This window comes from Neolamprologus brichardi, chromosome 9 (genome assembly GCF_056152115.1).
Source record: "Neolamprologus brichardi isolate AB-2024 chromosome 9, ASM5615211v1, whole genome shotgun sequence".
Taxonomy (NCBI): domain Eukaryota; kingdom Metazoa; phylum Chordata; class Actinopteri; order Cichliformes; family Cichlidae; genus Neolamprologus; species Neolamprologus brichardi.
The window spans coordinates 4,105,001-4,131,171 of NC_142112.1; the positions used below are offsets into that span (position 1 = coordinate 4,105,001).

Below are 26,171 nucleotides of genomic sequence, written 5' to 3' on the forward strand. Positions count from 1 at the left end.
ATTTAGACATTAGTTTAATTTGTGGTTAAAAAACACACGTCTTTGAACTGTAGAAGTAAACCAAACATGCACGGAACAAAGCCCCCAGTTGGTTGATGAATTTAAATCAGTGACCTTAAAGCTGTGAGTGAAAAGTGCTAACCTCTACATCACTGTGCATCCTATTTCTAGCATTTACAGTGTCACTTTTTTTGCATTCTATTTCCCACAAATTATGTGCCTCTGCATGCAGCCCATGGATTCTACTTTGCAATTCAAATAGGGTCACTTTTGAAAGAAAGAAATGAACATGCTGATGGCTAAAACACTAACACTGAGGCTTTTTTTTTTTTTTTTAATAATAAAAAACATTATTATTGATTACTAGAGCTACAATAATAAAGCAATGAGGAGGGGGAAGTAATAAATATGAAATAATGTATTTATGATGATTCCATTTGTTTCAGTATCCACTCTGTGCAGGGGCAAAGCTTATTACATTTTTAAACTGTAGAGATACAATAATTTTACTGCTGTAAAATCCAAATTTTGTCTTATTTAAAATATAAATCTAATATAATCTGCTTCTTAATGTATGTTCTTTAAAATACAGCGTGTTTTTTTATATATTATAATATTGTATAATTATGTGGACATGCATATTAGATCGTTTTTTAGTGAAATATAATCCCTCCAGAAAGACAGGAAAAGCCCGGAAACTTACTTTAAAACTAAACATGTTCCCTAAAACGGTGACAGAGCTACAGACCCATGACAGCCTTACACAGGTAGCCAGCAGCTATGACCAGCACTACTTGTGCAGTTAATAAAAGGACAGGTAATGTTTGTCACGCTGTTGCACACACAGCACGCTCGTTTATTTCAACTTACCAGCATGTACATAATAAGCTAATACTCCTGTGTGCTATACACTACAGTGTACGCTGTACACCTACTTACTGGTTTTGTCGCATCAGTCTGTGTCTCTGAGTTAACTTGTGTTTCTCCTGCAGCTCCGGACTGCTAAAAATGCGCGTGCTCTTTGTGAGCTCGTTCCCGGCTCGTAACCAGCGCGTTCTGCCGTCAAGAGCGATCATTGGTTAAATGTGATCATGTGACTGATGCAAGCCAGCTCCTTTTATTTAGCAAAACTGTGATTAATATATAAATATTATTGTTGAGGGGCACAGACAGGACTCCGCACGCACACACACATTAAAAAAAAAATAATAATTTAAAAGTTGCCTCAACAAAAGGGCACTTTGGGCACCCATCAGGAAAGGGGAGGGTGCTCAAGCCCCTCTAGCCCCCCCCCCCTCTGCACGTGCCTGAGACTGAGGCAGACTGAGGTGTGCACCGAAGAGCAGCAGTTGACAGAACACCACCCATAAACCCCAGGAATAAAAAGCAGTGGGAAAAAACCCTTTAAACAGAGAGAGGTACTGATAGAAACGTGTGATGTACAGTTCTTTTCTTGCTTTGATGTGTGATAGATGTGGCGTTATTGAAGGAGCACCATCACACTTTCAGCTTTCTGAACAATACAGAACTCAGGTTGTAATTTGGGAATGTTCGGTTATTCCCTGATAGGATAATGACTCATCAATCCAATCAGGCCAGAAGCAGTTATGGTGACGACAAAAGTAATATTACTGAACAGGAAATGTCTCTCGCCCTGCAGTTTTAGAAGCTGACACCTTCTCCGCTGTAAGAGACCGTCTGCTTGGACGTAACCGTGTTGCTGCTGTGTCCTTATCTGTACTTTGCACAAAGCCTGACTTCTTTTCTTCACTAAGGGATATTTTTATTATCATGCAGAATTCCATCCATATATTATTTTCCCATCTTTTATCTTTTCCTTTGTGCTCTCTAATTCATCCCGACAGACACGACCAGCGTGGGGGCTTCTGGACACGCTCACATTTTTACAATGAAACAAAGAAGGAACTAAATAAGAAGGAAGGGTGAAAATTAGCGAGAAGAAACAATGAAAAATGAAGTTTACAAGAAAAAGAACGTGATGTGATGCCTCCACAGACCAATGTTACAGGGAGGCACTGAATCCACCTCCACGTGATACTAAAAGTTCCAACTGCCTCAGGAATACAAACATGAATTAATATTTGATACAATTTTATATAATTCATCTGCTCTGGGGTGTACAGCATGAATGCTGTGAATTCCCTTTGATGGCCAGACATTAACTGGTGTGTGACTAACACTGGGAGTCAGAGACCAGCAGCAGCACAGCCATACATGTTATTAAGTTATCCCAAGTGTAATCTAAACTCCAGTTTACATGAAGTCAGAGACAGGACATCAAACGCTGAACAGAAATGTATAATAAACTGCTAAAGATGAGGTTGCTCTGCACACCTGTATGCAGGGACTAGCAAATTTCATCGACTCCTTTTTCCTGCCTCAATTCTTTTTCATCATCTAATATAAGACAATATAAACCTGAAAGAATCTGAAACTAAATAAACAAGAAGCTGAAAACTTTTTGGTCTTCCATCAATGCAAGATTAGAGCTAATCTAGTTCAGTTAGTTAGTGAAGGCACAGAGTACAAATCAACAAAACTATATTACGCTTAAATAAGTAGCCAGTGTTTCACTGGAGGCAGAAGGCTATGGTGAAGACAAAAGGGCAGGCTCGTGGGAGGACTGGAGAGTATTGATCTGTTTCAGCCAACATCCCACACATTCTTCAGCGGCAGAGCATTTTGTGCCTCACTCAGACTAATTTAGATGTTTGCAACCTCCAGAGATGTTAGGTGAACCCCGGGTAGCTGTGGCAGTTGACTGCACTGGTGCGTTTGTCTGAGAGACTAATTATGCCTCTGTACGTCAATCTTCATCTCAGATTAGCCGTGTTTGCACTGGGACTGCAAATGCACATTTTAGGTACACGTTTGTCAGCAGCTACTGTGGAGAAAATGGTTCCTCCTCATGTGCATGTTATTTCTGGGGACCGATATTTCTGTCAAACACCTTCAAAACTTTAAGACACATCAGAAGTCGAAAAAGCTGGACGTCAGCACTGACATGAACAGCGTAATCTGTTAGAAATGCAAAGATTTCACGTCATTTGTGGGAATTGATGAGTATCAGTCTACAGAGGGCTACATTACAAAAACCCTGAATATGAATTTGATTGAAATTAAAACATTGACACAACACAAAATGATACTCTGTAGTTTCTATGGCCCCAACAAGCTTACATGCATGCCTGACAACACCTGACAACGCTTAGGACATGAGCTCAGTCTGAGGTGTCCTACTGGAGTGAGGGTCAGGTAAGCATGGGGCCAGTCAATGGTATCAATTGCTTCATGTGTTAGGAAATGCCCCCATACATCTCACCAGGACCACCAGGAAGAACCCAGGATCCACTGCACTGGCGTAGGGTGTCATTCCCACATAGCAGACAGGTCTGGTGTCAAGCCGGCACTGCTGGCTGACTTCTGGCATGGTAAGTGGTGTGTCATCCAGATGTGGGCCAGGCCTGGTGTAGAGGGCACTGTTTATGTTCCTATTTTCCTATTTTAGTTAGAAGACCCAAATGCCATGTTGCAATACTATACTGCTATGATAGCTAATGTTTCAAATGCAGGTTTGACAGGTTTGTGAGTGTACACTTTATCCAAAACCTAGTGACGGTTTAACATGTTTACCACTGGGAGGCTGCAGCTCAGGAGGTAGAGCAGGTCACCTACTGCTTGGGTGAATGTGGCATGTTGTTTAGAGCAGTTTGAGTAATCCGCGAGAGTAGAAAAGCGCTATATAAGAATCAGTGCATTCACTGTCTGAACAGAGTTTCCTCATGTTACTTTTGCACTATTATATTCTGGCACATGTTGTTATTACATGGCTTGATTAAGGTAGACATTAGGCTGACATCTGGGGCCAGAGCTGAAACGGTTCTGGGCCAGCACAGGGCCAGCACAGGGCCAGCAGTGTGTCTGCAACTGGCCTTGTGCTGGCCCATGTGTGGGCCACATCTGGCAAACCTGATCTGGGCCACCAAAGGGCCGTCATTCTTTGCCAATAGAATGTGTAAGCACACTGTGTGGGCCAGAGCTGAAACTGTTCTGGGCCAGCAGTGTGTCTGCAACTGGCCTTGTGCTGGCCCACGTGTGGGCCACATCTGGCAAACCTGATCTGGGCCACCAAAGGGCCGTCGTTCTTTGCGGTATGTGGGCCATGTGCAAGCACACTGTGTGGGCCAGATCCGGGCCGTACCAAGTTTGCTATGTGGGTAATGGGTCCATAATGTCAGCCAGAGTACTGTTGCCTAGCCTGTGGAGCTCTGTGTGCCCCTCCAGCAATATGCCTCCGCTCCAAACTAACGTCCAGTTACAGGCAGCTTCTCCAGACCCTTTCACGTGGCCTGTGAAGTCAGGTCACCCTCATGAAGTCTGTTTTTAATTATATGGTCAGAGACGGTGACCTGCTGGAGGTCATTTTGTAGCTCTGGCTGCTCATCATGTTCCTCTTTACATGAGCAGATTCCTGCTGATGGGTTAACCCTGGGTGAGTTGGACTACCTGTGCACCCTCTGTAGGGTCCAGGTTTCCCTCATGCTACCAGCAGTGACACTGACCCTAGCCGAGCACAAAACTAGTGGAAAAACAGTCAGAAAAAATGAGAAGGTAAAACATGTGAGTGGCCTCCACCTTCAAAGCCTCCTGTTTGGGGGAATCTCACTGTTGCTTTTCTAATGCAGCTGTTGTTAATTTCTGCTACTTAACTGACCACATCAGCATCCCCTGACATCTCTGATTAAACAGTCTGTATCTGTGTGTACATAAAGTGAAGTGAATCATCAAACACATGTTGTTTCAGAGTGTAAGTGTCTGTGTCTCACCTCATCACAGTACAGTGGAGGGCACCTCAGCCGGCACAGTTTCCCCCCGTTCACACAGCTGCATGACAGACAGTCCTCCTCCCACTCTGATCCAGCCTGGCTCACACACACACACAATATCCATTTTTATACACCAGACGCTGTAATTGGGTTGATGCCTCAACAGCCCATTACCCTGCATGCACACTGGCATGAGTGCAGGTTTGATGAAAGTGCAACTGGAGCAATTTCTTCAGCGAATCCACCCAAACTGTTGTGGATCTGAGCTGATTGTGGCACACAGCGATGCTATAATCATAACAGTGCATTATACAGACATGTCTCATGTGTATGTGCTGCATATAGGAATAACTGTGCTCAGTTTTAGACGTGGCTTTGCAGCTCACACTGAGCCATTTGGTAGAGTCATGGGGTGGCTGATTAGAAAACCACAGAGGGTCTTTACATGACTCAAGTAGCTGACAGAAAGAGAGAGACGGAGTAGGCAGGCAGACGGAACGAGACGGGAGAATAACGGGAAAGCTGGGGCGGACAGGAGAGAAAGAAAGAGGAAGAGGAGGATGCAAGGAGAAAATGAAAAAACCGTGTGAGGAGAAGGCGAGGCAGAGAAAATGAAAGAGAAAGACCTCAGAAAGAAAGAAGAGCAGCCCTGACCTCTTGTCAGGGTAAGATTAATTGTTATAATCCTCTAATACCCACTCCTTCATAAATAATTCCTGGCAGGCTTGCCCAGTTGCCGTCCGAGCGCTGGCTTTAACAGCACTTCCTACATAATTGATGAGGGCTGAGGGCTGAAGGGGCACAGTGGCTTAATGTGTCCTGTTAAGCTTGTCACTCATCTTCTAATAGGCCCTTCTTTATGAGTAAATAACACAATGGGACTGAATGGGATGGCGTGTAAACACTACACCAATGGTACGGAGGCGGGAACAATGGCTACAAGATGCCAAGTTTGCCGGGCAGCAGATGTCACTTTGCTTTTCGTGCGCACGCGCCGACGTACCTCCCGCAGGACGCCCCGGTCATGGCAAGGGCAGAGGGCAGGGATGACGCACGCGCCCTCCGGGTTTCGGTAAAGCCCCTCCTGACAGACGCAGCCTTCAGCAGAGTGGCTGCAGTTGACAGGAGAGGAGGAATAAATGTCCTGGCAGCTCCTCTCACACAGCAGGATCCCGTCTGATGTCGTCCTCCTCCACTGCTCCCCATCAGGACACGCTGGAGGAGAGGAGACGGGGATGGATGATGCGATGGGAAGATGATAGGGTGGAGTGGAAAGCATTTAATGATGAATCAGGAAGGAGAAAGGAACAATGGGGATCCAAAGAGGGGTAAGTGTTTAAAGGATGCAGAGATAATGACGAGTTTACTCGATCATTTATCATCGGTGAAATATCAACTTCCTCTCACTCACCACAGTCAGGGGCGATGCAGGTTGTTGTGCGGAGGTTAGGGCCTTCACATGGAGCCCCTCCATACTGGTTGGGCTCCAGTACAAATCTGATGGAGCTCTGCTGTCCTGCACCACAGCTGGCTGAACAAGGGCTCCACTGGGACCATGTGGACCATTGGCAGTCCACTAGAAGGACATAAGAGGGTGGGACATTCAGACTTAGCACTAAACTGTCACCTGACCACTTCAATGTACCCAGGAAATTATAAACATTTCCTGAGATTTGGGATATTTTACAGAATGTTATAAAAATGTTAAATCATGCAAAGCATTGAACTTATAAAAGTGCAAAAGGAAGATTTTCAGTGTTCAAATTTACTGACCAACATAACAGCATTTTGTGAATACATGAACATTTAAAAAGTAGATGAATAAACTAATACTGAAACGCTTCGGTGTATAAAAGGCTGGAAACCACAGCTGAATGCTCCTGATCACAGCAACCACTGCCTGAGAAATCACAAACAGCCACCTGGGCTCACGAGCCCTTTGGAAACCCCGTCTAACACCATGACTGCGCACGGAAATGCAACTTGAACCTGTATTATGGGAGGAGGAAGCCACACGTTAATGGGCCTGAGCTGATCTCAGGTCGACCCAAAGAGTTCTGTGGTCAGGTGAGTCCACATTTCAACTTGTTTTGGGGAAAAGCACATCGAGTTGTCCGTACCAGTGATGAAACCCATCATCCATATTACAATACCAGACCACTTTCTGCTTGGACCTGTGTGTGTGCCAGTCTGGCCTGCAGCCAGTCCTGTTCAACCTCCTACTGAAGACGTGATCATGGAGAGGACACTCAGACAACGGTAACTGCAGACTAAATGTCCAAATCCACAACAACTAGTAGCCTCAACAGCAGTCGCCTCCAGGAGCTTTATATTGTAAGGCAGAACCTACAATAATACATACAGAGAAACCCAACAATCATATGAACCCCTATGAGCAGCACTTTGGCGACAGTGGGAAGAAAAAACTCCCTTTTAACAGGAAGAAACCTCCGGCAGAACCAGGCTCAGGGAGGGGCGGGGCCATCTGCTGTGATTGGTTGGTTGAGAGAAAGAAGATAAAGAATAAAACAGGATAAAAGACTAATGAAAAGATAAAGAATAATAGTAAAATGTCTCCTTCACAGCTTTTGTTGAGTCTGCTGTAACCATCAGAGTCTAAGTGTGTGCATATTTAAAGGAAACGTCCTATTAGGTCAGTAAAAGCATTTAAAATCTTTTAGACTGAAATAAAAGTTCATCTGAATGAACATAGTTTGTTTTTATTGCATTTCCAAAATGCATAAAACAGTGAAATATTTGCTGGAAACATCAAAGTTTCTGCTGACGGAGCCATTTGTCAACAGCTGCACCTGACAGGAAGTGATGCTGAACTAGGCAACACGAACAACACCCAATCAGGTTGTGTCCTATGTTTCCTTTATGCTTCATTGTGGTTTGGTAGGGAGGGAAATACAGCACAGACCTGTTTCATTTCTTGCTTTTAAAAGTGTCCAAAGGTGCAGTAGGTGGGTACTGGTGGGTTTAATTCTTACATACTTTCAAATTTGTTTATTGGTCGTGATAGCATTTCACTCACCACCTCCTCTCCTGCAGCGCTGCCAAAACATCTGAAAACAACATAAAACACTAAGCTGATTTCTGCCTCACTTACTCATTTTGAATCAAACGTACGGCACCTTTCAGACAATCCAACATGACACATCAACTGCTTTAGAGTAAGAACATACTTTGTATTTCATGCACTGATGTGACATGTGCAGTAAAACCCTTTCTGTGCTAACTTGACCTGGTTTCCTCAGAATGTTGATGAGTCCTGTTTGACTTTCTACAAAAAAGTCAATATATTACAACAGTATAACCAGTGTTGGGAAGGTTACTTTTAAAATGTATTCCATTACAGATTACAGAATACATGCCCCAAAATGTATTCTGTAACGTATTCCGTTACGTTACTCAATGAGAGTAACGTATTCTGAATACTTTGGATTACTTCATATATTATCATGCTGTTTATAACTACATGAATGTACTATTGCTGTGATTTATTACTGTTACTGAAGGTCCGCGGCTCCGAACCGTAGTAAAGGGACCTCTGGCTAATACGGTGGGTTCTGTGTCGGCTCGTAGCTGAAAACTAGCTTTACTTTGTTGTCTGGGTCAACTTTGCTAGCAGAGACAGAGAGAGGCATTGAAAGGCTGCTCCAACAAACTTATTGTTTTTGGAGGAAAACACGAACACGGTGTACAGTCGAGTCTTAATAGCTTACTTACAACTGGGCTCGTCAGGCTCTCTTCTTGGCTGCAGTGGTTATTATTATATTTACATGCTTCCAGCTCCCGTTTCTGCTCGATGACAGCTCGTACTTTTCCTTTTTCTCCCTCCCTCGCTCACAGACACATAACGGGTATGGCAGTCCATTCTCCCTGCAGCACGGACTACACTGCCCATGATGCTACATTCTTTAGAGCTATACCTGTAGCATTCTGCCTGTTAGCTTAGCACAACAACAACAAAAAGGCCTCTCTCACCCAGGAAACACGCAGAGAGAGAGCGTCACCCTGTAACCATGGCAACCGTAAACAACAGAACGTAGCTGTCAAACAAAACCCAAACAGTCCTGACCCGCCACAATATGAAACAGGGAAGTACCGCCGTGTAATCCATTTATTTCAACAAAGTAACCTTTTTAAACGGTAACTGTAACGGAATACAGTTACTCATATTTTGTATTTTAAATACGTAACAGCGGTACATGTATCCCGTTACTCCCCAACACTGAGTATAACATTACACTCTTTGTAAGGATTTTTTCCATGCACTTGTTGGCCAACAACCACACGAGCTGCTTCTTTTTGCTCTTCATGGGCCCAATCAGGCAACATATTCTTATTACTGTTAATAAAGTGCGACAGCACTCCTACAAACATTAGTGCTCATTTTTCTCACAGTTCTTGCCACACTTTGGGACTTTCCTAAACACCCAAACTGAAGTTGTGCGTGAAGCTGTTATCATGATCAATATTCTATATGTAGCAAAATAACACCTATGGTGAAAAAGGAACTCACTACAACCAACAGCACAACTACAAACAAGACAAAACACACAAACCACAGAGCTGTTTGCAGAGTCGAGTCTCTAAGAAGATATTCACAGATACTTCTCTAGCCTCTCGTTTAAGAAAGTATCGCAAGGGCCAGTAAAGTAATGTCTGGACAGACGTGTGAGAAGAAACTGCAACTAAAACGTGCAGTAATGTGATTGAAATGAGATCCTCTTTGATTCCACATTAGGATCAATGATACTGTGAGATGGAGAAACAAGTTCAAACTGTGATCTGCTCTGGAAGCAAAAGCAAAGCTCACATCGTGAAATTGTACGTTTATGACACAAAATCCCAGTAATGGCCTGTGTAGCCTCTGATTGATGAGACTGCAGCTCAGTTATTTGAGCCAACTGTTGCAGCAGCAGCTGCCCCAACTATAGATAGGTTGACATTTTTATCACGACCCTGCCAGTTCAACCGAACATTATTGTTGCTGACCGTCATTTCATTGCTGAAAGAGAGAGAGGCCCTATGAGGTTCAGGAAATGCAGCTGTGACGGAGCATCACTCACCCTCACAGGGCTCTGAGGTGCAGTTGAACTTTCCACCTTGGCACAAGCTGGAAGGAGCGCAAAAAAGTCAAGTGAGTAAAATTAGATGAAAGAAAAGTCGAAGTCACACACAGTTGCCCACCAGACTACTGTAAGGGTACGTATTATACATATAATCTTCTATTTCATCCTTTTTTAATATAATTACACATTCACAGCAGTTCAGAGCTGGAACACACAAGAAGCTTCACATTAACTTATTAAAAAGCGGTTCAATACAGGACGTTGTGTCAAAGCACAGAGAAAGATGAAAGCTGCTACTACAGCCTCTGTTTTCTTTTAGTTAAAACAAAAATAGACAGTTTGATCAAATCGACCTGACTCGGGCAGAAATGATGTTCATGAACAAGCTACCAGTCATTTCATTGACTTTATTTATGCTACGTCTCTTTATTCTGAAGAAATACTGAAGAAAATGTAGCAAATGTAACGTTAATTGCTACAATTAAATGTCTTGGATCAAAATGAAACACAACAATGAATAAAATATACATTTCTTTGGGTTGAAATTAGGGTATCGTCACTGATTTCTAGAATCGATTCAATTCTGATTCACAAGGTCCCGAATCGATTTAATCCACGATTCGATTCAATTTGAATCTGGGAAATTTTGACAGTCAGAAATATTATAATTCAGATCAGTAAATTTACATATTTTTGTATCTATAAAAAGGAAGCTGACACATGCAAGACTTTATCAAAGGTGTGAGCGTCACAGCAGAGGCCTTTGTGTCAAAGCAGCTGAAGATAAAACACAGAAACACATGAAGGTGATTTTCCTGGCATCAGATTTTATAAAAATGTTCTGCAGTACATCAAAAACGAAAGAAAAAATCAACACATGAACATCACCTCTGAAGTTACAGCGGTGGTATTAGAGACACGGCTGAGCGTTTTGCATTTTGTATAATTTTAAAAAGTTTACATTTGTTCAGTAGCACCCTCAGCTTGGAACAAACTTCAGAAGGAAAATGACTGAATTTATTTCATTAAGTGCTTTTAAATCTAAACTACTTGATGCCAAGTCCATAACATGCAACAATTAGATTGATTGTCATTTTAACTGATTTTTTTATTTATTTATTTATTTTTATTTGAATTTTATTGAATTTTATTTTATTTTATTTGTATTCTTTCACTTATTGTTGCATGTGTGTTGCTGCTGCCCATCTTGGCCAGGTCTCCCTTGAAAGAGAGGTTTTTAATCTCAATGGGATTTTCCTGGTTAAATAAAGGTTAAGAAGAAGAAGTATTGAACAGCAGAAATTAAGTTTTCTTTTCGGAAGTATGTAATAGGAAACAAACAGCGGCCGACAGCGCTGTAAACAACGGTAAACTTGTGCGTAACAAGCAAGCGAATAATGCAGAAAACAGTACAGAGAGTGAGAGAGAGAGAGAGAGAGAGCTGTGCATGAAATGTGATTTTATCGTGTTGGAAGCGAAACAGTAAAAGTCAGAGTGAATCCATGACGATGTTCATGTGAAGCTTAGTTTGGATCTTCTTTTGCTGCTGGTTCAGTCAATATTGTTTGGAGAGAGATCAAACTAACAGTTTTAGAATCGGCGCAAAAAGGGCGTAAACACAAAGCGCGGACCCGCCGAAACATCAGAATCAGCGAGCTGTCGGCTTTCAGCCCCGACCGTGTCCGTGCCGTCGGGTGAGAAAGGCGACATCTCACTGATTCTGATCCGTCGGCGCTTTGTGTTTACGTCTCTGTGCAGAAGCCGTTCCTGCTCTCATTTACTGTTTTAGCTGTTTGGTGGTTGTTGAAATTTTGTGAGATTTAACCAGAGATTCTGGCATTTCAGGCAAAATAAATTTATATTAAAAAATCGATTCAGGATTTTAATGAATTGATTTCATGTTATCCAAGCCAGAATCGATTTTAATCGATGAATCGATTATAAAAACCCAGCCCTAGTTGGAATATTGTTAGAAACATTAGAAAAAAAATCAAATCATCAGTCGAGTCATTTTTAAACGGTGCAGTGTGGATGCACTGATTCTTCCATCGTGCTTTTTTACTCTACTCGAGCACTCTTTCCAATGTCTGAGTGCTTTCTGTCTAAAATTCACACAATCTTCCTCTAATGAACACATCAGGAGCAACTGGGGATTCAACATCTTGCCCAAGGATACCTGAGCAGCTATTGAACCACCAACCTTCTGATCAGTAGCTGACCTGCTCTACATCCTGAGCCCAGAAACGTAAGAGTCACATATTACAGTTTTAAAGCCGTTGGTTGCCTACACCACGACTCAGTGAACGACTGGACCACACCAACAGCTGATCACCATGTGTTGCAGAGGTGCTGAACGGCCGCTCCCGGTGGCAGCAGAGCTTCCGTGAAGGACTCGGAGCTGACATTCCCGCTTTGAAAATCATCCGGCAAAGAGAGCGGTGAACAGGGACAGTCAGCGCGAGGCACACAGTCGCCCCTGTGCAACACCTACAGAGGGCACGATGAGACAATCAGTTAGGACTCACATCTGCTGTCCAACCACACACACACACACACACACACACCTGTCCAGGAGGGCATGTGCACCCCGGCGTGCAGGGTCCAGGTAAACACTGAGTGTGTGGCCACAAGTCCTGGCAGGTATACGGACAGGAAGCTGAACAGTCACTGGACACCTGCGTGCCGGGACACTCTGCAGGAACATGAAGAAATGAGCTCGACTGTAACAGGTCGGCGTGCAGACGTGTAGACGCACAAAGTGCAGTGTTGTGTGTGCTTGTGTTACCGGGCAGGCAGCTGTTGGTGTTACAGACAACGTGCTGTTCAAGCGGCCCGACGCAGGCCGTCCCGCCGGGCTCTGGCTCTCGAAGGACCGTCTTGTTCCGCAATGACGACCCGCCGCCACAGGAGGCGCTGCACTCGCTCCAGGCTGACCACTCACTCAGCAAACAACCCGCTGCAAAGAGAGGCGAGTTAAGCAGAGATTAAGAAGGTAAGGGGACGCCAGACCTGCAGGTAAAATCTCAGGATGTCAGACCTGGACACGATGGCAGGTCACAGATTTCCGTTTGCGTGATTTCGGCACAGGGCGGGCCGCCCTCGGTGTCCTGGCAGCGGCGCGTCCTGGTTCTCCGGCCTCGCTCACACGAAGCCGAGCAGGCGCTCCACGGACTCCAGGGCTCATAAACTGGACAGGGAAGCTGGGAGCACACCACCGTGCCGTTCTCACACACACTGCACACGGAGGAGCGTTAAGAGTGAGACGGAGCAAAGTTTCTGAACTAAACGCTACAAAAAAACTGCAGAATTTGAAAAACTGCTTTATTAATCCCAACTATGACCACACTTAGCTCATAGCAGGCTCACCAGGTGTTACAGTCCACAGGAAACTCCTCATCAGGGATGAACTCCAGCGTCCCGTTGCCTGACGGGATACCACAACGACACTCTGTCACTGGCACGCAGCGGCCATCTTGCAACAGCTGTCCTTCTGGACACCGACAACCTGAGGAGACAAAAACAAAAAAGAGACAGAAAAGTAAAGAAACAGAGAAACAAAGTAATGAAAATCGTATATTAGGAAGATGTTATCCATGGTTACCCGGGTGACAGGCTCCTTGGAGACACTGCACATGCTCCCACAGGTCAGTGCAGCTGCGAGGACACTTGTTGGCGCAGCTGTCCTGGTAGGCTCGATCCCTGTCCTCACAGCGCTCACCTGGAAAAGCAAAGAAAATCACGCCTGTGTGAGCTGACGTAGAAACAGAGCTAAGCACGGTGGTGGTGTGATGTGTGACAGACTGATACTCGTAAGGACAAAGTTTTGTCTTCAGGCTGATTTAAAGCCTTCAGAGTCGCTGCTCACCATCCATGTACACACAGATGAAACACAGGCTTTTAGTCTTTTAGTGCATCCTGACTTATTTTATTTCAGCTTCAGAACGAACTGAACTTCTTATAAAATTCTTCTTTCTAAGCTATAAAGATGTTTGATTAGAAATATTGAATCGGATCATTTTCCTCTGAGGTGTCGTTTTATATACGGCCCTGGCCATAATCTGTTTTGGTGGCTGTTTCTTTGTCTGTGTCTTTAAGTCTTTGCAGGCCCCGGATTGGATGAGCTGACGGCTGCCGATTGGTCCGCTGATCATGTGGTTGCATTCAAAATCCATCACCAGCAGTTGTCCCGGGGCAGCGACTGACAGCAGCAACAGACCTGACCCTGGCCTCCAAAACCTGTGACGTTTGCGACTTTCTGAGTTCTGTATATAGTGTGTACATTAGTATTTTACTTGTACGTCTAATTTCCTCTGACATCTTTCTAAAAATGTGCAGAAGTTCCTTCATCTGCTGAAAAGAAACACTGATGACTTTGCATCAGTTCAAAGTGAAAACACTAAAATTCAAACACACAAATGTGTTTCTAACAAACCACGCTGACACAACAACATGATCCTCTCTGTCCGGCTCAGCTTCGAAGCCTTTGAGGAAAACTTCCAACAGCCTTTATTTTTAGGGGTTTTTGTAGTCATCTCACATATATATCAACAAATTGTGTAACTAATGTTATCTTTGAAACGTATCTGGATCCGTCTGGTCTTCACTGAACGTATGAACTACACCACTGATGTTTAATGCCTGTTGGCTTTGTTCTCTTTTTAAGCGCACGTGTACCTGGGCAGAGGGCCGTGTTGCATCCTTGGGTCTGCGTCTCTTGGCTCCTACACTGGGGTCCTGCAGGAGAGGCCAGGGGCTGTCTGTAGCGTTGCCTGACTCCACCGCTGCACGGCTCAGCACACGCTGTCCAAGCACTCCACCCACTCCACTGACACACATCTGGGAGCAGAGTGACATAACTAAGCTAACCTTGGTATTATCTGTTATACAGACTGACAGTGACAAATACAGAAACTTTAAGTGTTTCATTTGATGACGACAGAGCAACAAACACAATGTGTTTATTTGCTGCATGATTTATACGTAAGAGACACAGTTTAGTTTGTTCTTGCTGAGCAGTATTTACTCTATGACCAAGTACCAGCTTCAGCTGTTTGACATGCAAACTGAGCTGGGACAGCAGCCATTCTCCTTCGTGTATAAAAATGGATGACAGAGTCAAATTTGAGCTGAATCATCGTTTGCACAAACCTAACCACACATGAGCATTAACCTGTCCTTTTTTCTCCTCTGGGGAGTAAAGTGAGTCAAAACAGCAGGAAAAGCCCATTTTGCACTGATTAAGGCCTCTTACCTGTCTGCTGATGGCAGCTGTGACTGACACACCGTAAACAATTTCCCTCAGAGACTCCACGTGTCAGAATGACATCACTCTCGTCACTGGATCCAAAACGACATTTATTTAATAAACTGAAACAGTTCATGACTTGGACATTATCGGGGTCTGCAGCCGTTTATTCCTCGCTGTGTGTAAGACTCCAACTGTCTTTGTTTAGATGAAAAGAATATACTCTGAAGTGCATGCATTTATTTCAAAACACAATTGCCCCCCTTTCCTTTGCAGAGAAAACCACGCTGCGGTCGTTTCATCACCCTCTGACCAACTGTGTAATTCATGCTTTTCTTTGGAGTCCTGCTTGTCGAGCCCTGACTCATTCACCCAGCGTTTGCATGCAATCTGTGTCAAACTTTTACTGAGAGGCTCTCAGACAGAGCAGAACTGTCCTTTTGGTTTTCTGGTGCCCACAAACACCCAGACCCTGTGGAGGAGGTGCAGGTGCAGTTTGTTTATGGTGTGAACGTCATCCAACCTCAATCCAAAGTGCACAGTGCAAGTTTGACCTAAAAGAATCTTGCAAAGGTCAGTATGAGTTTGCAATAGCAGTAAAATCGCTAACATAACACAGAACATTTACTTTTGTTGCTCTCTGGCCAATAACACAACTGAATACTCTCGGTGTGAGCATCTTTGTTACCTCTGCAGATGTTAGCATCTGGACATGGCCTCTCCTCTACCAGCAGTCCTGGACACTGGCTCTCCTCCTCTTTAGAGACTGGAAGACCAGAATCCAGGTCCAAACAGGCTCGAAAGCGCCTCTGGATCGACACCACCTGCGAGCTGTTGTGCTGCAGCACGCAGGGAGAGCACCGAGTCCAGGCCGACCACTCGCTGAGGACGACTGAACGACGGAGAGAAAGAAAGGTTCAGGTTCACCGTGTTTGCAGAGAGCCTCGTTTTATTCCTCTGCTCTCTTACCTTCACATTCTCTCGTGTCGCACTGCAAACTGCCGTCGTGACAAAGACTGGAGGACAGAGAAGCAACAACACGGACAATAATAACAATCAGACAAACTGCACAAACAAGCTGGGAATTAAAGGAAGAGCAGAGTGACGACAACACTGTGGTGCAACAGGGGCTGATAGAGAAAACTGACCAGGTGCTGCAGCCTATGGTGACCGTGGCGCCCTGCGGGACGGTGACAGGTGTGGGTGGATCTCCTGCAGCTTGGTGCTGCAGGTGGATGCAGCCACATTCCTCTGGAGGAACACAACTCCCGTTATACTGCAGCAGGCCCTGCAAGGAAAAACACATCTCAGAAAAAAGAGGAAACAGCGCAGCGATCGGATCTTTGTCTTGGTCATAAAGTGCAGCACATCTGTCCTGTGTTGCTCTCAAATCACACATTTAGATGCAGAAGTAACATCAATGCAGAATTCATACTTCAGGCAAATGTGCTGCATTATCTGTAATCATATTTGTTCTTAATGAGCAGAAATCAAAGCAAAACCTCCAAAGGCAAAGTGCGTCTTACTGTATCCGCTGTTAATGTCCATAAATCATAATTAAACTCAGCAGCGTTCATTAAACTCACCTGTGGACAGTAACAGCCAGGTGCGCACTCGCTGACGCCCACACACAGATCTTCACGGCCGAGCAGTTCACACTGCTTCTCACAGGGAGCGCCACACGGCGAGTACACAAACGGGGCGTCGCAGACGTCTAGCAGGGAAACACATGAAGAGGTGTAGGTCCAGAGTGCACCTTAAGCAGCTCTGAGGGTAATGAACTCACCATCACAGCGGCTGAGACCGCACGCCCGGCTCTGCGTCTCCACAGGAGTGCACTGTTGACCCCTGGTGGGCGACGAGAGCGCTACACGGTAACGCTGCTGCCTCTGGGACGCACAGGAACACGGAGACCAAACACTCCACGCTGACATGGGACAGCCTGCGAAAGCAAAGACAACATTCAAGATTCACGAGCGCTTGATGTCATTTAATCGCATACTATGGCATCGTTTTAGAAGTCAAATACTTGCTCACCCTCTTCTACACTGGCTTTAAAAAATAAAGCACAATAAAAAAATGAAAAATAAGCAAGTCAGTGAATCTCAAACAGTCTGGAAGCTTCTCTCAGTCTAACACAGGTTTGAACGTGAGGCTCCAGAGCTCTGTTTAGCTCTACTTGTGCTATTCTCTCATATTTAGAGCCCTTGTGTATTTCCTGCCTGCCCTCATTTCTCCTGCCAGATCATCTTTTCCCAATTTGTCAGGTGTTCCAGGATTTGTTTGTAGCATTAGTAATATTAAGGGTCCGATTTGTTTTCTGTGTTGGACTGATACTCTGTACACTGAGCTCTGTTCACTCAGTAGAGGCTGTACCTGCCTGTCCAGCTTCACTCAATAAAACCTGCAATGCACATGTGTGCAACACAGAAATCAGCAGATGGACAAGTGAAGTTAATTTGACTGATTTAATATTCTCTGTTGCAAACATCTGCAGTCTGTGTCCTATTAGCTCCAGCAGTGTGAAACAGACTGGGATCAACCACTAAAACGTTTTGTGCATATGTGACTTTACCGCATGGCTTCGTCCTGCGGTGTGAGATGCAGCTCAGCAGGTTGCATATATGAAATAATCCAGAATTCAAAATCCTGCTCCTCACATACAAGGTCTTAAATAATCAGGCCCCATCTTATCTTAATGACCTTGTAGTACCATATCACCCTATTAGAGCACTTCGCTCTCGCTCTGCAGGCCTACTTGTTGTTCCTAGAGTATTTAAAAGTAGAATGGGAGGGAGAGCCTTCAGTTTTCAGGCCCCTCTTCTGTGGAACCAGCTTCCAGTTTGGATTCAGGAGACAGACACTATCTCTACTTTTAAGATTAGGCTTCAAACTTTCCTTTTTGCTAAAGCATATAGTTAGGGCTGGACCAGGTGACCCTGAATCCTCCCTTAGTTATGCTGCAATAGATGTAGGCTGCCGGGGGATTCCCATGATGCATTGAGTTTTTCCTTTCCAGTCACCTTTCTCACTCACTATGTATTAACAGACCTCTCTGCATTGAATCATATCTGTTATTAATCTCTGTCTCTCTTCCACAGCATGTCTTTATCCTGTCTTCCAACCAATCACAGCAGATGGCCCCGCCCCTCCCTGAGCCTGGTTCTGCTGGAGGTTTCTTCCTGTTAAAAGGGAGTTTTTCCTTCCCACTGTCGCCAAAGTGCTGCTCATAGGGGGTCATATGATTGTTGGGTTTTTCTCTGTATCTATGAAGCGCCTTGAGGCGACTTTTGTTGTGATTTGGCGCTATATAAATAAAATTGAATTGAATTGAATTGAAATATATCCTTCAACAGAAAATCAATACCATACTAAGTCACTATGGAGACCTAATAATGCAATGTGACACTAAAAACAAAGCTCCAATAAACCCTTTAATGTCACTTTGTGGTTCCCCAGTCTAGTCTCTAGAGAACAGTTTGAAAATGTGTAGATTACCTAATAATATATTAGAATAACTGTTCATCAACAATCACTGCAGCTATATCCAATCGTTTAATGAGCCTCGACTCAGCTGAAGTTCCTCTAATTACAACGGCTGCTCAGAAACACACAGAGCACAAACACGATCGTGGCTTCAGCGCTGCCAGGATGAGTCTTTGGAGAGTTTTGTGTGCGAGCACCTGGACAGGGCTGTTTGTAGCACAGCTGCGTCTCCACACGGTTCCTCTCGGCCTCAATCTCAGGGGGACACGCCGCATCTCCTCCCTGCTCGCACACGCACGCCCTGTGTCGTGATACAGACCCCGCCCCGCACGTCTGGGAGCACGGTGACCAAGGAGACCAAGGGCAAAGGTCATCTGTTGATACAAGAGTAAATTAAATTCTCTTTGATTAGAGAGAACATGTGTTTTTTTTCCTTGTCTTAAGACACAAACCCAGGCAGGGAGGGGTCTGACAGTCCTGTGTTTCTTTCTCTGGCCCACTGCAGTGAGACCCATTGTTTCGTGGTGGGGGGTTGATGCAGGCGCGGGTTCGAACGTGTGCGCCCCGACCACAAGTCGCCGAGCAGTCAGACCACACCGACCAGGGGGTCCAAGCACCGTCCACTGCAAACAGCACAAAGGATTTTCACAACTTTCTTTGCGAGGACTTCAAACATCTGCGACTCTTTCACAGAAACAGCGACGCACCTCTGCAGTCGACGTCTTGGCAGAAAACGCCCTCTGGCGTGCACGTGCTGGAAAAAACACAGGCAGAGCTTCGAGCACAGTATCACTGACATTTCATTGTTTTTGACATTAACATCCTCGGTCCTTATCTAACGTACCATTGTTTACATTCTCCTTGCAGCCAGGTGTCACCCACACTGAGCGTCTGGTTGTCAAGGAGACAGAGAGGCGGGCAGGTTCCTGGACTGCAGGGTCGGTGCTGGACCTCCTCGAAGTGGCAACGTGTTCCCTCGGTGTCTGGGGTCAGAGACCTGGCACATAACACGACCAGCAGGTAATCACAGTGGAGTACACTGGAAACCAGTTTAATACCACTGCGTATATTTATATCCACGGATATACTGCAGGAAAAGTAACAAAGACAATGAACCAACCATCACGCTGTCCAGTCCACAATAACCTCTACCCCAATGCTGTGAGACTGAAGCTCTGGCTCCGCCCCCTAACCTACTAGACTCCATTATTGTTTACATTGCTGACTTCCTGTCGTAGCAGGAAGCCTGGATCACTAATCTATTACTCCGTGACTGCTTTTATATGTGATTTAAAGTGGTTACATGTATCTTGTGTTATTTGTAAATTCTAAGATTTGGAATTAGCATTTACAACATGCAGTACTATGGAAAGGAAGCTATTTTAGCTAACCATCAGGAAGGTGTCTGATCAGCAGCAAATTCATTCTTTTGAAAGAAATGCTTTCAGCAAGTGACGCTCCGGCTCCCACAGAGCCCCGATTTTATCTCCTGACACGGACAAAAGACAGACGACAGAGTTAATCGTCACACTGATTCAGACAACTCGAATCAACTTTATCCTTAATTAAGCAATTAAGACAAACACTGGAATAGAGATGGACCGATCTGATATTATGTATCGGTGTCGGTCCGATACTGACCCAAATTAGTGGATTGGATATCGGAGAGAAATAAAAAATGTAATCCGATCCATTAAATATCAAAAAAGCTCCTCACAGAACTTGCTACACGGCGTAACTCGGCTCATAACCGTAGCACGTCAGAGCAGTGTGCTCACGTGATAGAGCGGCTGTGTGTATTTGTAGCCTCAAACCAGCATTTCATCTCCGAGGAAGTTTTCCCAGAGAGAAGTAAAGCAAGTGTGTAAGTTCATCTCTGAATGTTTGTAAAGCATTCCCGCGTTAAGCTTAACAACCGATAAATGGAACGACTGCCTCTCTCTCTCCCGAGTCCGTCTCTCTTCTTAGTTTTTGGCCCACTTTGCACCAGAAAGAGGAAACCAGCGGCTGAACAACAGCAGCACGTTTAAGCTTGATAAGCTGTTGTTAGAATTTATTTAATATTATTTCTACACCAGGATCTTTTTCTACAGCTGACGTAGCTGTGCAGGGGCGGATCTAGCAAAGTTTAGCCAGGGGGGCCGATAGGGCATGAACAGGGAAAAGGGGGCACAAAGACATACTTTTCTTTCTTATTCTCATTTAAAATGTCGAGCTTTTAATAAATAATTGTCTGAATCTTACACCCAAAGTTTTAATCTGATGTAAAATATATAGAAGTCCATGACTGTATATAGTAACTGTTAAGTCTAATATACCCTAGTAAGCTATAGTACTTTTTCCTTTGGGAACCATCTGTGCAGTCTGCAGTTCTGTTGAAGAAAGATGTTGAATCTGTTTAATTATTCTTGAAAAATAATTTATTTCTGTGCATTTTTTTCACACTGCATCAAATTAAAGGTGATTACGTCGATTAAGCATCATGAGGTGGAGGGGGGTTCCCTATTTTTCTTTCTTTTGCTGGGAGTTTGCAGCCCTATTAGTTAGGTTGCTTAATATTTCTGCTAAGTACTCTTTAAAATACCAGAATAGGGAGGATGGAGCAGGTTTAAGTTTATTAGATTGATCAGTTTTGCTGAACTATGAAATATTTTGGGTTGCAGTGTATTTTTTACATACAAGTATAACAGAATAGCTTTAGTGTTGTTGTTTATTTAAACTTGAGTATGAACTTATACAAAATGCAGCAAGATATTAAAAAAACAGTTTTATTGATTAAAAAAAACACTATATTGAATTCATATCGGTATCAGCAGATATCCAAATTTATGATATCGGTATCAGACATAAAAAAGTGGTATCGTGCCATCTCTACACTGGAAACAATATTTATGATCGATTTTCTGATTGTTATGATCTCCGTCTCGTTGTTAAAGAGCGTACCACTTAAAACCTGTTTAAAATCCAGTTTCAGATTTGTAAAAACAAACTTTCCTCCATCTGGATCCATTTTAATGTCCAAACACGGACGTGCTCAAACAAGAATGTAACAGTTTACAAAACAAACCATGTCTCCTTTGTCCAGGTCCCAGGAGGAAGCCGCCGTGTCCTCACCTGTATCTGGTTCTCTGGCCCTGTCCACAGGAAACACTGCAGGGAGCCCAGCTGGACCAGGAGCTCCACACACAGGCAGCCTGGCAGCTGTCGTTGCTGCAGAGCAGCTGTCCGTCAGAGCAGGTGCAGTTGTTGCAGTCCACCTGATGTGTGCTGCCGGCCACCCAAATCTGCCCCAGTGAGTCCACACAGTCGCACTGCCACAGCTGCACACACACCCCGTCCTGCTGCAGCTGACCTGAACACACACGTACGAAAGATACGCAAACCACGATTTATGCTAATGTCTTAAAAAAACAATTCTAGATGCAAATCTCATCACTTGGCAGCAGAATGAAGCCTCGCACTGCACAGCTACTCTGAAACATCATCTAAATGAGATTTTAATGGTCCACAGGGCCGTTACAGAATCACCAGTTAAACCTGTTGTTGTTGGTTTCTGCCATCATATTTATTGTTGGGGAATTCTCCCAGACTCACTTTAAGATTTTTCCTTGTCTCACTCCTATAATGTCTTTGGAAAAAACTAAATTCTAACACTTGTGTGATATCGAGCCGGTTAGGTTAGTTATCTTTAAAAGATTCAGCCAGTTTTAAACAGTGGAAACAACTCTTACACCTAAATAACCCAAACAAGGTTAATCAAACATCAACAAAATATGACTGGCTGCCTGATAATGCTGTTAAACTGAAGGCCTGTGTTACCTACTTTTGTTTTACCACTGATGAGCCACTCAGTCTGTTTCAATTCAACAGTTTCTAACTGGAGTAAACACCATTTGTAACTGAATTACGTCTCTTCGAAGGTTCTACTGAGAACTGCAGAGAACTGCAGAGAGTCAGCTGTATGCAGATATCTTGGGGGTTCCCGTGCACATGTTTGGGATTCAGGGCTCTAGGAATTTGTATATTCTCAGAACGCCGAATCCTAAAGAAGGCAGAGGAGTTATAACAAAGCTATTTCTAGACGTGAAGCTATTCTTCAGGCGATCGTGGCTCAAGAGTTGGGAGTTCGTCTTGTAATCGGAAGGTTGCCGGTTCGAGCCCCGGCTCCGACAGTCTCGGTCGTTGTGTCCTTGGGCAAGACACTTCACCCGTTGCCTACTGGTGGTGGTCACAGGGCCCGGTGGCGCCAGTGTCCGGCAGCCTCGCCTCTGTCAGTGCGCCCCAGGGCGGCTGTGGCTACAATGTAGCTGCCATCACCAGTGTGTGAATGTGTGGATGACTGAATGTGTAAAGCGCTTTGGGGTCGTTAGGGACTAGTAAGGCGCTATATAAATACAGGCTATTTACCATTTATTGTCTCTGTGGAGAGCACAGAATACTTTAGGGGTTAAATCAGTGCCAGGAGAGGAACGTTTCGGACAAAAACACGCACATATGAGGTGTAACTCGTGTACCTTGAGGGCAGCGGCAGCCCGGCTGACATTCGCTGTTGGTCTGGCACTCGATGCCCTGCTGGAGGTCTGAGCAGCGCTGTGGACACTGGCTGGCACACATCACAAACTCTTGGCCTGGTGGGCACCCTCTATCATCTGACAACACACAAACAGAAGTACCTGAGTTTTGCCTTGATGCTGCAGGTATCTGCACACACTCCTGTAGATAAACAGCCATACGCTGGAACAACGACGAGCCGAACACAGGACGCGGTAGATCAGACTCACCGCACGGTTTGGTGTTGCAAGGCTTCACTTGGTTCTTCTCTCCTGCACACTTCTTTCCACCGTTTTTGGGCGGAGGACTAGAGCAGGAGCGAGTGCGTATCGAGCGCCCGCCGCCACAACGCTTATCACAGCGCGACCACGGACTCCACCGGGACCAGCCTCCATCAACTACACAACATCGAGCACAAACGCAGACCAGTAAATGAAAAGTGAAACTCTCTCTTTGGCTTTTTAAATATTATATGTTTGAACTGATAATCACAGCCGACCTCTGCAGGGTTTGATGTTACAGAAGCGATGCTCCTCGTTTCCTCCGAGGATGTCCTCGCACCACGAGCCGTTCATTCCAGGGCTCAGGAACGTTCGGATCCTCTGCTGCTGACCCACGCCGCAGGACCGCGAGCAAGCGCTCCACTCTGCCCACTTGGTCCACGAACAGTTCCTTCGCGCACACTCGGCCTCTACACACACCTCGCCTCAAAACAGAAACACAAAACACATAAGCTTGGTTGACGCTTGCTGCTGCAGTTTATGGTAACTACGGCAACCATTTGATTAACGCATTCAGGACAATGTTCACAGTTGTATTTGTGGCACTATGTTAAAGACAGAGACATGAAAATAGTAGCCCCCCATTTTATTTGATGCTCAGAGACATTTTCTTTTAGTAAGGCCACTGTAATGTCAGTTTTACTGTTGTATAAGTTCCACCAGCAGAGGGCGCTCAGTCCTGTACGCATCGGTAGCTGACTACACTAGAAGAAGTAGTGTCAGTGGTGAAGAGGCAGCGTACGGCCTGCGCGCCGAAAGAACTGATTAATCAGACATTTGTCTGTCTTTACAGGTAAGCTGGGTGGTTGGTAATATAAACAGATGTTATAAAAGTGACAGACAGCAGTGGCGATTAATGATAAATGTCTTGTTTGTAGTGAATGTCAAGCTAAAGAGCTAATTTCCAAGTTGGTCCAGTTGTTAGCCTGTGCCGATCCAAGTGTTAGACTGTACCGAAACTCTGAGCTCGGTGCAGGTATTTTTGGTTAAAGCCACACTTAATATGTTTTGCACAATAAGAGAAATGTAAGTTGCTTTATGTTTAGCTCATGAAGAGTGAATGCTATAAAAATATGTTAAGAAAAATGTCTATTTGAAAGGGATAGAGTTGAATAAATACAGTTAATAAGACAGGTTCATAAATAGATTAAAACAGTAGTAAAAACAAGATCAAACTGTAATGAGAGTTCACTATGTTATTCATGCGTATAGTAAAATGTATTTGTGTGATTTAAGCAGTTTACAGAATTGGTGCATATGAATATGAAACTGTATAAGCTACTTGTATAAAGTAATTACATTACATTTACATTGTCTTACATACAGTACATGTCTGGTATTTGCATATCAAACAGCCAGGTCCAGACTGAGTTTAGGAGACCTGTGGTTCAAAGCCCTGTGACACAAACATCCACAGTACACTCTGCTATCAGCAGCACTGCTGTTTCCACGTCACCTACATTTACAGTGCTGTTGCTAACTGCATTAATACTGCTTATATGCACACACACTCTTATGACCTCACTACTGCTTCGACTGATAAGAATGTTTTGCATGATCGATGAATAGAGAGTATATATTTATATTAATGTACTTTATATTATAGTTATATAAGGCAACAAAAACTGATTTATTAAATAGAGACAGACAGTGGGCGTGGTGTACCTGGACACTGGGGCAAGTTGCATGCCTTCTCTTGGTGAGAGCTTCCAGGACAGGGTGGTGTCACACACTGTCGATGGCGGGACTTCAGGGCCGGGCTGAGAGCGTCGGTGCAGGTCTTTGTGCAAGGACTCCACGGTGACCAGGGAGAGAACCCAGAGTCCTCATCTGTGGAAACAGAAAGATGATGAAGTACAGAGAGGATATTTAAGATAAGAAAAGCTTAAAAAGCATGCACAAATACAAGAAAAAGAAATGGAAAAAGGCAACCAAAGGAACAGAGTAAAATGAGTGCACAGAAAAGTGTTTGAACCTACCCGGTGTGGCTGGTTCTTCTGTTGGAACAACAGTAGCTGGAGGGGAAAAGCAGCTTTTCATGAATCTGACCTTCATCCCTGAACTACACATATTACACACAGCACACGTTCTACACAATCTCTCCAAAGTACCTGGACAGTCGGGGGCCTGGCAGTAGGTCGTTTCCCTCCGTGGCCCCTGGCAGTCTCTCCCTCCATGGGCCGGGGCGGGCTGTGTGCAACCTCTAGAGCGAGTTTTGAGCCCCAAACCACCGCAGGATAGTGAGCAAGGGCTCCAGGGGCCCCAGGAAGACAAAGCACCATGTACAGGACAGTGCTCCAGAGAACAGTTCCACCTGCCGTGCACACACTCGCTACAGGGAACAAAAGGGGTAGACTGAGGTGTTTTATACTGTTTTATAGGTATGACACAGTTGGCATCACTCCCACTGTGTCACGTCGCATCTTCATTTATAAACACTCAGAGGAAACAAATGTTTTCCATTTCTTACTCAGTAGGGCTGCCACAAACGATTATTTTGATAGTGGACTAGTCACTGATTATTTTTGCGATTAGTCGACTAATCAGATCATCATCCATTGGACATAAAAGTACAGCTTATTGCACCAGCGGCATCTGCTCTTATATAACTATCATTAGCTTACAGCTTTAAGTGTTTAAGGTATGTGCTAACTAAAAATAAAGACAAGTTTATTAAATT

The 26,171-nt window shown here is 44.5% G+C and overlaps 1 protein-coding gene across 1 annotated transcript in view; it reads right to left on the reverse strand.

The window, feature by feature from the left end:
• Window positions 1-26,171, reverse strand: part of sspo (SCO-spondin) — a 112,301-nt gene that overhangs the window by 24,624 nt on the left and 61,506 nt on the right. The window contains exons 85-111 of the mRNA XM_087845737.1: window positions 25,603-25,823; window positions 25,471-25,506; window positions 25,157-25,321; window positions 23,710-23,916; window positions 23,441-23,608; window positions 23,174-23,308; window positions 21,774-22,011; window positions 19,504-19,656; window positions 19,367-19,413; window positions 19,112-19,282; window positions 18,857-19,033; window positions 16,960-17,115; window positions 16,760-16,887; window positions 16,322-16,461; window positions 16,143-16,189; window positions 15,862-16,065; window positions 14,603-14,764; window positions 13,530-13,646; window positions 13,295-13,433; window positions 12,966-13,162; window positions 12,714-12,884; window positions 12,493-12,620; window positions 12,261-12,415; window positions 9,926-9,972; window positions 6,259-6,423; window positions 5,851-6,062; window positions 4,848-4,943 (exon numbers count right to left, since the gene is read on the reverse strand). Of these exons, the coding sequence (XP_087701863.1) occupies window positions 4,848-4,943; window positions 5,851-6,062; window positions 6,259-6,423; window positions 9,926-9,972; window positions 12,261-12,415; window positions 12,493-12,620; window positions 12,714-12,884; window positions 12,966-13,162; window positions 13,295-13,433; window positions 13,530-13,646; window positions 14,603-14,764; window positions 15,862-16,065; window positions 16,143-16,189; window positions 16,322-16,461; window positions 16,760-16,887; window positions 16,960-17,115; window positions 18,857-19,033; window positions 19,112-19,282; window positions 19,367-19,413; window positions 19,504-19,656; window positions 21,774-22,011; window positions 23,174-23,308; window positions 23,441-23,608; window positions 23,710-23,916; window positions 25,157-25,321; window positions 25,471-25,506; window positions 25,603-25,823 (3,982 nt within the window). The remainder of the gene's footprint in view (window positions 1-4,847; window positions 4,944-5,850; window positions 6,063-6,258; window positions 6,424-9,925; window positions 9,973-12,260; window positions 12,416-12,492; window positions 12,621-12,713; window positions 12,885-12,965; window positions 13,163-13,294; window positions 13,434-13,529; window positions 13,647-14,602; window positions 14,765-15,861; window positions 16,066-16,142; window positions 16,190-16,321; window positions 16,462-16,759; window positions 16,888-16,959; window positions 17,116-18,856; window positions 19,034-19,111; window positions 19,283-19,366; window positions 19,414-19,503; window positions 19,657-21,773; window positions 22,012-23,173; window positions 23,309-23,440; window positions 23,609-23,709; window positions 23,917-25,156; window positions 25,322-25,470; window positions 25,507-25,602; window positions 25,824-26,171) is intronic.